Source organism: Tupaia chinensis, unplaced genomic scaffold (assembly GCF_000334495.1).
Source record: "Tupaia chinensis unplaced genomic scaffold, TupChi_1.0 Scaffold000099_1, whole genome shotgun sequence".
Lineage (NCBI taxonomy): Eukaryota > Metazoa > Chordata > Mammalia > Scandentia > Tupaiidae > Tupaia > Tupaia belangeri.
Genome location: NW_006159563.1, coordinates 4,659,454 through 4,675,365, shown reverse-complemented (window position 1 = coordinate 4,675,365; position 15,912 = coordinate 4,659,454). Strand labels below are relative to the sequence as shown.

At 43.6% G+C, this 15,912-nt stretch overlaps 1 protein-coding gene across 1 annotated transcript in view; it reads left to right on the top strand.

Annotated features, from left to right (window-relative positions):
- THBS4 (thrombospondin 4) overlaps nucleotides 1-15,912 on the top strand; it is a 53,479-nt gene that overhangs the window by 27,522 nt on the left and 10,045 nt on the right. The window contains exons 9-15 of the mRNA XM_006143516.3: nucleotides 2,799-2,867; nucleotides 7,346-7,498; nucleotides 11,883-11,987; nucleotides 12,243-12,350; nucleotides 12,603-12,762; nucleotides 14,585-14,703; nucleotides 15,571-15,623. Of these exons, the coding sequence (XP_006143578.1) occupies nucleotides 2,799-2,867; nucleotides 7,346-7,498; nucleotides 11,883-11,987; nucleotides 12,243-12,350; nucleotides 12,603-12,762; nucleotides 14,585-14,703; nucleotides 15,571-15,623 (767 nt within the window). The remainder of the gene's footprint in view (nucleotides 1-2,798; nucleotides 2,868-7,345; nucleotides 7,499-11,882; nucleotides 11,988-12,242; nucleotides 12,351-12,602; nucleotides 12,763-14,584; nucleotides 14,704-15,570; nucleotides 15,624-15,912) is intronic.

Sequence of the window (15,912 nt, the reverse complement as noted above, 5' to 3'; positions counted from 1 at the left end):
CTGTCCCTACAGAATAGCTTGAGCGTCCAGAAAGCAAATAAAAGTTTTGAAAACTTAGTGCATTTTTATAGAGTCATTGTTGCCAATCAGAAGCTGTTTTAGAGATGAGGGGATTTCAAGAGTAGAAATAATCCCCTGAGGAAACCTACCTTTTTCCTTACATAAGCTATAAATTGCCGTAAAACACTTGAGAGCTGCATGACAGTCTCCATTTATTTCCAAATGTTCTACTATATCCTGGTCATTATTTAACTGACTGACTGTGAAATTCTTTTTGATGTCTTCAGCCCTTGAAAATGGTTGGTCTATAAATATATTTTACTACCTTAGGGAAATTATCAGCTTTGAAGAAGGGCAAGGGTTCATTATTTCCTAGCTGCCTATCAAAGGATTCTAGAGGGCATTTTTTTTTTTTACTAGAAAAAAGAAGCAAACTAGACACAGGAATGACAAGAAGCCATTAGAGTAATGACCCAAAGTTTCTTCTTTCTGTCCTCTAAAGACAAAACCTTAAGGCTAAACCAGGGAAAATAGAGAAAAGGAAATATAAGGTGCTTTATATAAGTTAACCAGGAGGACAGAGGTACATCCCAATGGATTAACAGTAAAATGGCAGGCCAGACTGAAGGAGAAGGCCCCACCTTGCTAAAATTTAACAAATTTTCATGCATTACCAAGGGCAAAGGAAATCAAAAGCGATGGTGGAGTTCTAGTAGGAAGGAACTCAAAACCAGAACTGTGAGTGGAAGCTGATGCCACAGCACCTCATGAGATGTGGAGCTGGGTGTGGGTCCTAGGAATGGAGAGCTGGGGTTTGAACACCTGAGTATAGCAAATGTAGTCTCAGGACTTTAGACAGGCCTAACACCCTGCATGAAGCCAGGGGCCTCAAAGAACTACCCTATCCATTGCAAGGAGATGAAAAAGCCATACTAATCTTAAGAAAAAAGGAACCTTGTCTTCATTCTGCTTTAGGATATGGCTGACAAAAATGAAAATTGCACACCTTGTAGAAGGCCATGCTTATGCCTTATACAGGTAGGAGTTAAGTAACCTATGTTTCATCTGTAATACAGAAACACAGGCCAAAAAAGTTACACACAAAGTAGTTCTGGAGCAATGAAACCCCCAGTGCCCTAAGGTCAAAGACTTGCCATTACCTGAAGATATTCTAAAGTTCAGGCCTAGCAGAGTGCCCACAGACAAAACCAGGGCTACTAAAGATGCACTCATAAACAAAAATGGCAGTTTATATGAAGAAACTTGATAAATAAAAAATAAACTCAAAAGGATAAAGAGATAAAAGAATAAGTAAATACCATACTTAAAGAATAGGGCAGGCCAACCTGTGGCATTAGGGTAACCGGATCCCACAAGACTATGTGGGTCAAGCCCCGAGCCTAGTTACTTAAGAAATACAAGAGTGCATGTGCATGTGCATGTGACCCCAAAATCCTGAAAGAAGGGAGAGATGGAAAGGAATTACAGCATGACCATCCTCCATGGTATGTGTGTGGAAGGAGATCTTTCTCACTTTCTCTGTCTCTCTTTCTGTCTGTTTCTCTCAGTGAGTGCATGTGCCTTCTGGAAAAACTAAAAAAAAAAAAAAAAGAAAGAAAAAAAAGAAAAAATAGGGCAATGCGGGGCGGGGGTGGGGATAAAGGACAACTTTGAAAAACAGCAAACAAAGTTTTTGTCAGTGAAAGATGTAGTCTTTAGGGGTCAGACGGTACTACAAGAGTCAACTACAATGCTCTGTGAGGTGGACTCATGAAAGGTTCCAGGTTCATGTCCAAAGACTACTCTGAGTATGCCCAGAATGGACTTCCCCGTGATCTGGGGACTGAAGCTTGGGGTGAATCTCAGCATTAAGACTCTGTTGCGAGTTCTGTCTCTCCCTCTCTTTCTCTCTCTCTGAAGAAATAACTCAACTTTTAAAAATGTATTTAAAGGGGCCAACAGGTGATGTAGTCATATGATGCTAGACTCTCACATGGCCAACTGCCACTGGAATCCTAGATCTGATGGCTTGAAACTCACGCCAGGCACATGTGCATATGTGCCCTAGATCCCGAGAGGATAATGGAGAAGAAAAGATTGCAGTGTGGCCATCCCCCTGGAGGGGTGATTTCTTGCTTTCTGTCTCTCTGGAGAGTACACATTCCCTATAGCAAAAAAACTCTCAAAAAAAATCAAAAAATAATATTAATGGGGCCAGCAGGTGGCATGGTGGCTAAGGGTGCTGAACCCCCACGTGGCCAACTGTGGTTGAAGTCCCGGACTTGACAGCTTGCTTTCTTACTTTCCCTCTCTCTCTCTCTCTGTGTACCCTTCTGGTCAAATTAAAACAAAAAATAAAATAAAGTTAAATAAAATAATTATTTCAAAAAATGATATTAATGAACAAGTCCAAAGTTAGTCTAATTGTAGTTTCAAAGAGAGAATACAAAGAATAAAACTGGAGAAACACCAAGAATTTTCTAGAATTGGAGGAAGACAAGAATACTTAGAAGATATACAGAGTCCCAAGCAGAATAAAAAACTTTCCTGACTAAAAAGGTTTTTAACAGATGAATTGTACAAGTTTTCTGAATAACTTTAATTATCATGGAGGCCATTATTATTTGCAATTAGGTTTATACAGACAGATACAAATTCAGAGAGATGGCTAAAACTGCCATTTTGCTGGTAATCCTGTGTGTCCTCACTTCACACAAAAATATCAAAACTGAAGGTTTATTTGCATTTCTATTTAAGCAGCTCATCTCTCTAAACTTTTTAAAACTTTTCCACACTAGGTCTGCACTGATATTGATGAGTGTCAAAATGGAGCATGCGTTCTCAATTCTATCTGCATTAACACTTTGGTAAGTATGTCTCACAGCTGTTGTTATCAAAGCAGAACTAGTTGCTAGAACAAGTAAGTGTTGGGGGGTGCAGGTGTCATGGTGGTTAAAGGTGCTGGACTCCCACATGGCTGACTGTGGTTCAAGTCCTGGACCTGGTGGCTTGCTTTCTCACTTTCCCTCTCTTTCTCTCTTTGTCTCTCTCTGATCAAACTGGAAAGTAATAATAATAAATAAAGTTAAATAAAATAATTCTTTTTTAAAAAAAATAAATGTTGGGGGACCAGCAGTTAACATAATGGCTATGTCGCTGGACTCCCATGTGGTCTGCTGTGGTTCGAGTCCTGGACCTGGTGGCTTAAACTCACACTGGGCGCATGTGCGTGCGTGCCCAAGATCCCGAGAGGAGAATGGAGGAGAAGGGATTGTGGCATGGCCATCCCCCCAAGGGAGTGATTTCTTGCTCTCTATGTCTCTGTGTTTCTGGTGAGTGCACGCACCCTATAGGACAACCTCTCAAAAACAAAAAACAGAAAAAGTAAATGTTTACAGATCATAATCCTAAAACATGTGTAGACCATACGGGAATCATATATTTTGACTGGCCAAATAAAGGTAAAACTTTGTGCTGAAAAAGTGATGTAAGAGTAACTTTATAAGTAATTTTTTATATAAGAATAATTTTGGGGTTGGCAGGTGGTGTGATGGTTAAGGGCGCTGGACTCCCATATGACCAACCATGGTTCGAGTCCCAGACCTGGTACCTTGCTTTCTCTCTCTCTCTCTCTCTCCATTTCCCTCTCTGGTCAAATTAAAAGTAAATAAAGTTAAGTAGAATCATTATTTTAAAAAAGAATAATTTTACAAACTCTTTGTTCTTTATCTTCTCTCAAAGTTGCAGTAGTAGGCTCTTACGTAACTATTTGTTGAAAAAAATTCTACTGTGTTAGTATTTTTAAAATATGAATCATTTTTTAGTTTATATTAATAGTAGTTCAGTATTCTCCTGGTTACTATATGATCTGCAAATGATGTTATTTATATTCATAAAACATCTCAAAAGCCATTTGTATTAAACTAAAGTACTTAGCACTTAGCACTTAGGGATACCTATCATTTAAATTTCGACCCATGGGGTTTACTTCTGAACATTCTTGTCAACTGTATCCCAAGATGAAAGATATAGTGATGCTGACTGTCAATTAAAGAAATACCGATTTCAGGTATGACTCTTGTTAACTTCCCATGTGTCCCTAGATTCCTCGTTTCTTTACAAGTAAAGTAGTTTTAACAATTGAAGAAGCTGAGGCACAGGGATGTTACATAATTATGCTAAAGTCGCATAGCTCATGATTTAAAATCTGACTGCAGAATCTGAGTCTTCTCCATAGTGTTGTACTGCTTAGGAATAAACAGAGATTTATTTCTTCTCATATTTTTACCAGGAAAATGCTGGTCTGCAGAAATACAAGGGACTTTCAAAAAGTTCAGAGAGGGACCAGCAGTTAGCATAATGGCTATGTCGCTGGACTCCCACATAGTCAACTGTGGTTCGAGTCCCGGACCCAGTGGCTTACCATCCCCCCAAGGGAGTGATTTCTTGCTCTCTATGTCTCTGTGTTTCTGGTGAGTGCACGCACCCTATAGGACAACCTCTCAAAAACAAAAAACAGAAAAAGTAAATGTTTACAGATCATAATCCTAAAACATGTGTAGACCATACGGGAATCATATATTTTGACTGGCCAAATAAAGGTAAAACTTTGTGCTGAAAAAGTGATGTAAGAGTAACTTTATAAGTAATTTTTTATATAAGAATAATTTTGGGGTTGGCAGGTGGTGTGATGGTTAAGGGCGCTGGACTCCCATATGACCAACCATGGTTCGAGTCCCAGACCTGGTACCTTGCTTTCTCTCTCTCTCTCTCTCTCCATTTCCCTCTCTGGTCAAATTAAAAGTAAATAAAGTTAAGTAGAATCATTATTTTAAAAAAGAATAATTTTACAAACTCTTTGTTCTTTATCTTCTCTCAAAGTTGCAGTAGTAGGCTCTTACGTAACTATTTGTTGAAAAAAATTCTACTGTGTTAGTATTTTTAAAATATGAATCATTTTTTAGTTTATATTAATAGTAGTTCAGTATTCTCCTGGTTACTATATGATCTGCAAATGATGTTATTTATATTCATAAAACATCTCAAAAGCCATTTGTATTAAACTAAAGTACTTAGCACTTAGCACTTAGGGATACCTATCATTTAAATTTCGACCCATGGGGTTTACTTCTGAACATTCTTGTCAACTGTATCCCAAGATGAAAGATATAGTGATGCTGACTGTCAATTAAAGAAATACCGATTTCAGGTATGACTCTTGTTAACTTCCCATGTGTCCCTAGATTCCTCGTTTCTTTACAAGTAAAGTAGTTTTAACAATTGAAGAAGCTGAGGCACAGGGATGTTACATAATTATGCTAAAGTCGCATAGCTCATGATTTAAAATCTGACTGCAGAATCTGAGTCTTCTCCATAGTGTTGTACTGCTTAGGAATAAACAGAGATTTATTTCTTCTCATATTTTTACCAGGAAAATGCTGGTCTGCAGAAATACAAGGGACTTTCAAAAAGTTCAGAGAGGGACCAGCAGTTAGCATAATGGCTATGTCGCTGGACTCCCACATAGTCAACTGTGGTTCGAGTCCCGGACCCAGTGGCTTACACTCACACCGGGCGCGTGTGTGTGCGTGCCCAAGATCCCGAGAGGAGAATGAAGGAGAAGAGATTGCAACGTGACCATCCCCCCTGGGGGGTGATTTCTCGCTTTCTGTCTCTATGTCTCTCTCTGTCTGTCTGGCAAGCACACGAGCCCTATAGTGAAAATCTCTCCAAAAAAAAAGAAACCAATGTCTCCCAAATCTACAGGGGGTCTTCAAAAAGTTCATAGAAAATGGGTATTATCCAAAAGTTATGCATAACTTTGAAATTTTTTTTTTCAGAGACAGATTTTTTTTTTTTGCTATATAGGGTGCGTGAGCTCACCAGAGAGACAGAGACACAGAAAGCAAGAAATCACCTCCTAGGGGTGATGGCTATGCCACAATCTCATCTCCTCCATTCTCTTCTTGCAAATTCGGACATGTACGCACACGCACCTGGGAACGTGTGCATGCATGCCCAAGATCTTGAGAGGAGAATGGAAGAGAAAGGATTGCGGCATGGCCATCCCCCCGAGGGATGATTTCTCACTTTCTGTCTCTCTGTCTCTCTCTGTCTTTTTGGCAAGCGCACACGCCCTATAGCAAAAACCTCTCCAAAAAGAAAAAATAATAACACAAAAGAAAATTAAATTGAATATTTTTTTAAAAACAGATCATGACTAAAATTAGACTGCATACTCTAGGTGAGCGTCTTTTATATAAGAAGTGTATCTCAATAAAGCTGTATGGGATAAGTAAGTTCTGAGGATCTAAGGTACAGCATAGTGACTATCCACAGTATTATACACTTGAAATTACTGAGAGTAGATCCTACTCATTCTCACCAAAAGAGGAAAAGAATGGCAACTCTGTGAGGTGATGGGTGTGTTCATTACTGAGTGTGGAAATCATTTCACAATGTACATGAGTATAACATCCTCACACTGTACACTTTAAATATATACAATTTTATTTGTCAATTATACCTTTGTAAAGCTGAAAATCTTAGAGGCCAGGCAATGGCACAGTGGTAACACAGCTGGACCCACATGAGACAGGTCCTGGGTTCACCTCCTGGGACCTCCCTATACATGCCCATGACCTGGGTAGCTGAGACTGGGCATAGAGCAGGACATGAAGACCCTTTTGGGGTGCCTCTCTTTGTGAAATAAATAATAAACTTTTAAAAGCTGAAAAAATTAATTATAAAAAAGAATATGTATACAATTTTTAAAACACAAAGCTATTTAAAAGAGAGAGAGAAAGAGATCTGATCCGGCCCCAGAAGTGCTTTGCAGTGAAGCTGACAGCTCTTTTGCTAGTTTTATTCATAGCAGCCCTCCTGGTTAGAGGTTCTCAATGCAAGCCATGGACATATACCTTTTCCTTTGTCATTCGATTGTAAAAGAGCCAACAAACAAGAAAAAAAATCACATACATATGAATTTATTTTTTAACCAAATCATCTCCCTGTTGCCAGAGTAAGCCCTGTCACTCCACCTCCCAGGACTCCACTGGAACTTCCAGCCTTCCTCCTTGGCTCTCCAAGCCAGTGTTGATTCACTGTCCAGCTTCCTCTGCCTTCAGTTCTGTTTCTTCCTGGTCCTACTGCAGCTTCCAATCTGATGGTGTTCTCACCAACATTCACACATCCTTATGAGACATACATACGTGTGTTATAGAGAGACAGACACGGGTCTCACTCAACCCCGGCATCTATGAATACATATGAAAATAAACACGGTTACAGTGACTTTGCTTACAGTTTTGAGCCTCTGGCTCACCAATATCTTTGTTCCTGGCAGGGATCTTACCGCTGTGGGCCTTGCAAACCAGGGTACACTGGTGATCAGACAAGGGGCTGCAAAACTGAAAGGAACTGTCGAAATCCAGAACTGAACCCCTGCAGCGTCAATGCACAATGCATCGAAGACAGGCAGGGTGATGTGACCTGCGTGGTAAGTTGTTTATTGACTTTATCATTTTTCCCCCGTTCTAGTACCATCACACTCCAAAATTAAAATGTTATGCTGGAAGAAAACACTGTGATCAAATTGAGCACTGGGTGTAATAGTAATGGGGTCAGTGAGTTTGTGGGGAAGGAGTCTGAAGTGCACGTAACCATCAGCTGCTTTTCTCTCCTTGCCCATGAGATGACACCATCCACTTGGGCCCTAAGGTGATAGAGACCCCAGTAGAGTCCCACCTTACAATGAAAGACCCAAGAGGCCCCAGCAGGGACTGAAGGAGCCTCTGTCCCTCCTGTCCTTCTGCCGTATCTGCTTGTTGGTCTAATTCACAAGCATACCTGCTATCATTTCTGTCTTCCCTTTTAAGACTTCAATCTGGCCTAGCATTCCTGGGGGTGGATGGCAGTTGGCAAGTGTGGATGTCAGGACCTGTTGTAAACTCTGAGAGAGAAAACCATGCTCCATCTTTTGCAAATGAGTGGAAAGGAGCACACAGGGCCATTCTCTGTGTCTCCTCCACTCCAGTTCAGGGACAGCCCAGTGACTGGTCATCCTCCTGTGCATTCCCCACCCCTTGGGCTAGTCTGGGGAGGTGGCAGCTGGGAAGAGAGCTGGGCAGTTGCAGCTGACCTGGGTCTCTCCTTGAGTGTGCAGTGAGCCCTTCGTGAAGGACGAGGCTCATCCCTGGCCTCTATTCCCTGAGGCTAGGCCCAGGGTCCTCAGGGGAATTCCATGCACTGCTAAGCCAGCAGATTGTAGCATCCTACCTGCTCCTCACTTCCCAGAGAGCCGAGTCCTACACAGGCCTGCCTTCAGACTCTGATTGACAGCTTCATGGCACTCACCTCTGAGCAGCAGGGTGGATCCCAGGAGACTTCCCTCTTCTTCATGCTTCAAACGTAGACCTTTTTATTGCGATGCATGGAGACTATTCTACAATGAGCACAGTACTCCTGAAAGAGGAAAAGTCGGAGTCAATAGAAGTAAGAACTGAATGCATGCAATAAAATGAGCCCTTCCTGGCAATAAGGTGTTCTATAGCCAGGTCAGGATGAAGGAATGTGCTGTGTCAGAGGGGGAGCAACCCCCACACTTTCTCTAATGCCTGTTGGTTGGACATGTTTATTACCAAAAAACAATCATTGAGAAGCAAGTGTATATCTCTGTTTAAATCCTCATTTTCTGTGAACAAATTGTCAACTCCCCTGGGATGGTGGGTGATGGAACTCTTAATATGCTTTTGAATTTGTAATAAGGCACAACGACAGATGGTAAAGGATTAATAAACTTGGTGTGACTACTAAAATAATTTAATCTGCCAGAAAATGGCTCATTAAAAATGTATTTGTTCCTAGAGGAAATTTTTTTCCTCATTAAAACGAGTCCAGGACCGTACCCTGTGGCTGTGCTTTCCAGGCCTTCTAAAGCAACTGAGTGAGGATGGGGGGCAGGGAGCCAGGAGGGTTCTCTCTGGAGTCTTGCCTTCTCATCTCTGGGTGCAGATGACTGAGAACAAGCAGGCTGCACTTGAACGATCACTGCGCTGAGAGCACCTCATTGTGACTAGAGAGGCCAGGAAATAGGACTGTCACTCCTGTAAAGCTTGCCCTTGGCCCTGATCCTGCTCCTCAGACTCTCCCTCTTCCCTCCTCTCCCCTCCTATCCCTTTGCAGTTCTGGTTCCCTGATATTTCAGGGTCCCCTTCTCTCATCTTCCTTCCACTGTGACGGCCCTGCTGCGGAACAGGGTTACCCAACCACCACCTCCCACTCGAGACACCACTTCTGAAAGGGTTTTCTTTCTCCTTGGTTTGTCAGTCATCCTTTAACTAGGCTGACCAGGGTGTGGAGTATCAAGGGAAGAGCTCAGAGTGCACATTAACTAAATGGCAGTACGAAGACATTGGAATGGGACAGGCTCAGGTTCAAGTCCTGGCTCTCCTTTCCCAGCTCTTAGACCCTGGGCAAGGTACTTAACCACGCCAGGCTTACTTGACTCTTCTATAAAAGGGGAGAATGATGACCTTGCCACATCACTGTGAGGGTGAGACAGAATGTTCATGAAGAGTCTGGTACGGAATAACTGTTATTTTCTTTGTTTCTTTCTTTCTTTCTTTCTTTTTGAGAGATTTTTGCTATAGGCCATGTGTACTTAACAGTCACAGAGACAGAGGTAGAAAGCAAGAAATCACCCCCAGTGGGGATGGCCACACCACAACTTCTCCTCCATTCTCCTCTTGGGATTTTGGGCATGCATGCACATGTACCAGGCATGAGTTTCAAGCCACTGGGTTTGGGACTCAAGCCACAGTCTACCACATAGAAGTCCAGCACCTGAACCACTATGCCATCTGCTGGCTCCAAATAAGTGTTATTTTAATGCATAGGTCTGCTGATAATGAAGGCTGGCTTTGGCTGCTGGTGGCAGGATATTTGGGTAGCCATTTCAGGCAAGCAGAGACACACACACCACACCCACAGGGACCTTCCTCTGTTAAAAGAAAAGGGTGTGAATAGAGAGAAAGCACCATGGAAGGGTCCTCCTTTAGTGGCAATTGATCCAGATGACAGTTACATTCAGAGACATGAAGGTGGCTCAAAAATGATGAGCAAAGGGACCAGCAGTTAGCATAATGACTATGTCGCTGGACTCCGATGTAGTCGACTGCGGTTCGAGTCCCGGACCCGGTGGCTTAAACTCACACTGGGCACATGTGTGTGCATGCCCAAGATTCCAAGAGGAGAATGGAGGAGAAGGGATTGCAGCATGGCCATTACCCCTGGGGGGTGATTTCTTGCTTTCTGTCTCTCTGTCTCTCTCTGTCTTTCTGGCAAGCGCACACGCCTTGTAGCAAAAAAACCTCTGCTTATAAAAAAAAAAACCCAAAAAAAAAAAAAAAAAAAAAAGATGAGCAAAGTGCCATAGAAGTCACTCTACCCATTCCAGTCACTCCACACATCCCCAGTCACATGGACAATAACTCGGAATTACAATTATAGATACCCTGAGCACCAGGAATCCCATGCCCTGAAACTAGTTCATGTGCACAATGACAGATGTCAGAGTTGCTTGTGATCTCATTGTTTGCAGTAGAAAAGATTTTAAAACCTGACACCCACCAATGGAAAACTGGTTGAATTAACTGAGGCACATCCATATGACGTTGTATATGATATATCTGTGGCCATATAAAGAATGTTATGGGGCCAGCAGGTGGCGTGGATCCCAAATGACTGACAGCACAGTTCAAGTCCCAGATCAGCAACCTGAAAAACACCCCGGACAAGTGTGTGTGTGCATACCCAAAATCCCAAGAGGAGCATGTAGAAGGGGTTGCAGAGAGGGCATTCCCCTAGGGGGTGATTTCTCACTTTCCCACTCTCGGTCTCCTTCTCTCTCTCTAAAGAGCACATACAGGAACCAGCAGTTAGTGTAATGGCTATGTCGCTGGACTCCCACATAGTCGACCGTGGTTCGCGTCCCGGACCCGGTGGCTTAGAACTCATGCCAGGTGCGTGTGCGTGCGTGCCCAAGATCCCGAGAGAAGAATGGAGGAGAAGGGATTGCGGTGTGACCATCCCCTCTGGGGGGTGATTTCTCGCTTTCTGTCTCTATGTCTCTCTCTGTCTGTCTGGCGAGCGCACACACCCTTCAGTGAAAACCTCTCAAAAAAAAAAAAAGAGCATATATGCCCTATGCAAAACTTGAAAAACAAACACAAATGAAATGGATCTGCATGCATATGAGAAGAACTACAAGATATAATATTAAGTTAAAAAAAATCAAGACTGAGCCAACAGTTGGTATGGCGGTTAAGGTGCTGGACTCCCACATGGCCGACCATGGTTCAAGTCTTGGACCTGGAGGCTTGCTTTCTCTCTCTCTCTCTCTCTCTCTCTCTCCTCTGTTTCCTCTCTGTCAAATTGAAGAATAATAATAAATAAATTAAATCATTTTTTAAAAAATCAAGAGACAGAACATATGTACACACATCTACATACAGATGTATGCATACAGCTAGATGTATGTATATGATGCCAAACATGTACAGAGACAAGAATGGGAAACTATGTGGATTTGCTTGTATATGCAGAATAAGTAAAACTATACATGACAATGGATTGACCTGAATGCCTGAGCCCTGGAGACAGCAGCTGCATGGGGAGTTTTCACTATCAACTCCCTTTGTACCTTTTCAATTTCAAACCATTAGACAATTCAGATGCAATTAAATGGTTTTCCAACCCCAACACAAAGCTGTCTGGCTCCAGGCCCTGCCCCTGGGAATGCACACACACAGCAAAGACCTTGCCAGCCACCTGTCCCCACCAGGCTCAGCTTCCCGGGCCTCTGATGAGCTTTCCCTTCGCAGTGTGGAGTTGGCTGGGCCGGTGATGGCTACGTCTGTGGAAAGGACGTGGACATCGACAGTTACCCCGACGAAGAACTGCCATGCTCTGCCAGGAACTGCAAGAAGGTAAAGGGGGCATGCAGGACAAATACAGCACACACACACACACGTGCACACGCATGTGCACACACACACACTCTTTGACTTACCATGCCCACATCGAATATGGGGAGAAGTTCTGCAAGTCCAGTTCAAAATGGCACTTTTAAAGTATTTCACATGAAGCAGTAAGAAAGCCAGTAGCCAGTCAGCCTGGGGGTCAGAAATAGTTGTAACGTAACACAGAGGTCATGTCATTCTGAGTTGTATTTCCCTCCTTAGGACAACTGCAAGTATGTGCCAAATTCCGGCCAGGAAGATGCAGACAGAGACGGCATTGGAGATGCTTGTGACGATGATGCTGACGGAGACGGGATCCTGAATGAGCAGGTACCTGCTTTGCTGGGTAGACCAGGGATGAGAGAAGGAAGCCCGCAAAGCCAACTATTTATAGTAATCATCCCAAATGTTAGCCTCCATGCCCACATTCTCATAGCACTGCAGCTTTTTATTCTACAAGATTCGCACATGGTGAAAATAAGAAACTGATGGGATTAGGCCCCAGGGTTCTGACAGCTCATAGCGGTGGAGGAGCTGATTCAATGAGAGTTTGAGTAAGCTTGCCCTCTTCTCCTTTCTCAGGACAACTGCGTCCTGACTCACAATGTGGACCAGAGGAACAGTGACAAAGATATCTTTGGGGACGCCTGTGATAACTGTCGGACTGTCTTAAATAACGACCAGAAGGACACTGATGGGGATGGGAAAGGAGACGCCTGTGACGACGACATGGATGGAGATGGTAGCTTTGTCTTGCTTCGTCTTTTATCTGAGAATCATTGACTTTTTGCCCCCACTTTCTGTCAAGAGTAGGAATAGAATTTTCAACCCAGGGCCTTCTAGCTCTGGATGGTTCGCTGTGGTCTGCAACTAGAGGGCTGATGGTTGACCTGTTTCTGTGGAAATCAATAGCCCACTGCCCTATTAACAGCCCTGATGGTTCCATATCATTGCCTGAAATGTGTAAGGTCCCTTCCAGCTGTGTCTTGTAGGACTGTGTCTTTGCAAGGCATCCACCTTCCTAGACTGTATGTTTCCCTGCTCCCCACCAGCCGTGCCCCATGTGAAAGGCCTGGACCTAGAGCAGTGAGTGAGAGAGCTTTGACAGGATATGCTGTGTGGGACAGGCTTCTCCCCAAACCAGGCATTCCCCATAGATGTAGCACCCTTGCCTGTTCTGCAAGGGCTGTGGAGGCCAAGTGACTGTGTTGCACAGCTCCAAGGACCCCACTGCAGGGACGGCCTCACATGCAGTCTGTGTGAGGGGCACCCTGGAGGCACCTCTCATCAGCTCTGGAGCCTCATGGAATGTAAGGGAGGACATTTGTCCCTGTACAGCTCCCATAGATGTAGACAACTATCATTAAAGGAGAGGCTGGAATCCATTCATTTCTGAAAAACAATCACCATGTCACATCGCAGGATTTTGAAGAGAAATTCTTTTAGAAATATACCACACCAGGACCAGCAAATGGCATGGTGTTAAGCTGCTTCCACATTTTCAACCACGGTTCAAGTCTCAGACCTGGTGGCTTGCTTTCTCTCTCTCTTTCTGTCTCTCTCTGATGAATGCAGCTGCTCTGTAGCAAATTGAAAAATAATAATAATGATAAATAATGTTAAATAAAAGTAATTCTTAAAAAAAGATAAAGAAATATACCCCACCAAACACATACATACAGCACTCCAGAAGACCCACTCCTCCCTAAAACATAATCCCCACCTTCTATGAACCCAAACAATGACCTAGACCCAGTGGTGTGCTGATAAACCAGCTCAATAGAATACATCAAGGAAGCCTTGGTTCGTAACATTTGCCAGTTTCTATGATGTAACTATTCTATCATGATTAATTGCAAGCTACCAATACATCATTGATTACAAAATTAGAAAGAGAAGGATGCAGTGGACTGGCTTCAGCACACCACTGCCTGGAGTCCTCAGATTGCAGTTACAACACAGGCACCCAGAGGTCCTCCCTCTCTAGAGCCAGCGCACCTAGCCAGCATGACTCCCTCCTCTGGTTGCTATCATAGCCTTTGGAGACTCAGACAAGCTAGAATTCGGCAAAGAAGTGTCTCCATAAGCTGTGTACTTCTAAGTTTCCCAGAACCTATCATTTGAAGTTACTTCTAGATACTGTTGACAGGGTCGGAGCTCTGTGGCAATAGCCCAGGCAGAAGTACTCACCATACCCTGGTCTCAAAAGCACTAGAAGTTGGGACCAGCAGTTAGCATAATGGCTATGTCACTGGACTTCCATGTAGTTAACTGCGGTTCGTAGTCCTGGACCTGGTGACTTAAACTCATGCTGGGTGCATGTGCATGCGTGCCCAAAATCCTGAGAGGAGAATGGAGGAGAAGGGATTGTGGCATGGCCATCCCCCCTGGGGAGGGTGATTTCTCATTTTCTGTCTCTCTGTCTATCTCTGTCTTTTTGGCAAGCGCACGTGCCCTATAGCAAAAACCTCTCCAAAAAAAAAAAAAAAAGGCACTAGAAGTCAGTGTATTTCATTCCCATCTGTGATGTTTCCCTAACCCAAGGTAGCATTCCTTTCTTGCAGGAATAAAAAACATTTTGGACAACTGCCCAAAAGTTCCCAATCGTAATCAACGGGACAAGGATGGTGATGGTGTAGGAGATGCCTGTGACAGTTGTCCCGATGTCAGCAACCCTAACCAGGTTAGTCGGTGCAGGGAAATTCAGACTCCATGCTGAACTTCCCATGCAGAGACTCATGTAAAACCAATGTCTAGAAAAACAGCAGAGCCTGTGAGCCGGCTCTATGCTGTTGCCACTTACTGTCAGAGCAGAGGTGGAAAAATGACACATTTTAGGCCTGATGGTAATGGGACAGACATTGTGAGAAATCTGAGGCCCTGGGGACTAATCTCACAGTTTGTAGCGTGCCTCCGAGGTTAGGAACATGAGCTCAATGGTGACCAAGATGATTTTTCTTGTTTCTATTAGTTTGTTTCTTTGAAAGGAAAATGGAACATGGAAATTAACCATTAGGAGCTGGGTATCCCTTGAGTCTCCAAACCCCTACAAGCTTATGTATGGACATTTCCGATTTAAGTTCAGTTAGTGACTTGCTTAGTTTCCCTCTCACTCCCTGGATAACTAGGTATGATGTGTCATTTTTTTCAAGCCCTGAGGGGAGTTGTAGTTGCCCTCTGTGACTCACTCAATTCCAAAATGCCTAAACAAAGCAAAATCAGTTTGCCTTGTCCCATGCCTATGGCTGGCTCCCTTCCGAACCATGCCAGAGTTCCACATGTCCAGCTGCCACCATGCTACCCGGTGCCCCTTTCCCATCAGCTCATCTGGTGTGTAGGCAGCTCATCCATGTAGCTTGATATTTTAGAAGACTTTTTTTAAAAATTCATCATTATGCCTACACCAATATGGTGTTGTCCTTTTGCAGTTTTTCACCACCCCAGTTCCAGATAAATAATTCCCCAAATCCAGTGATGATGGGCCAGGTCTGCCTTTTTTGGAACAGCCTGTACAGGCATCCTGGGGATAACAACACCTTTCTCTTTGCAGTCGGATGTGGACAACGATTTGGTTGGAGACTCCTGTGATACCAATCAGGACAGGTATGGCATGTCTCCTAGCTGCAGAGAGTCAGCTGCAGAAATCCCGAGTTTTTGCTTTTATAGCTTTCTGCTGCTACCATGCTTCGAGATCTCTCTGGGTGGACTGGGCTGCTGGTGGCACAGTAGCCCTGCCTCTGGTCAGGGTACGGCACCTTATAGTGTATATGGAGGTGACAGTGTCAGGATGGGCCACTAGGTACTTGAGCAAGTGAGTTCTATGACAGGACAGGCAGCTTAGCATCATGTTTCATAGATGAGCTCTGGAGTGAGACAGCTAGACAATTCCCAG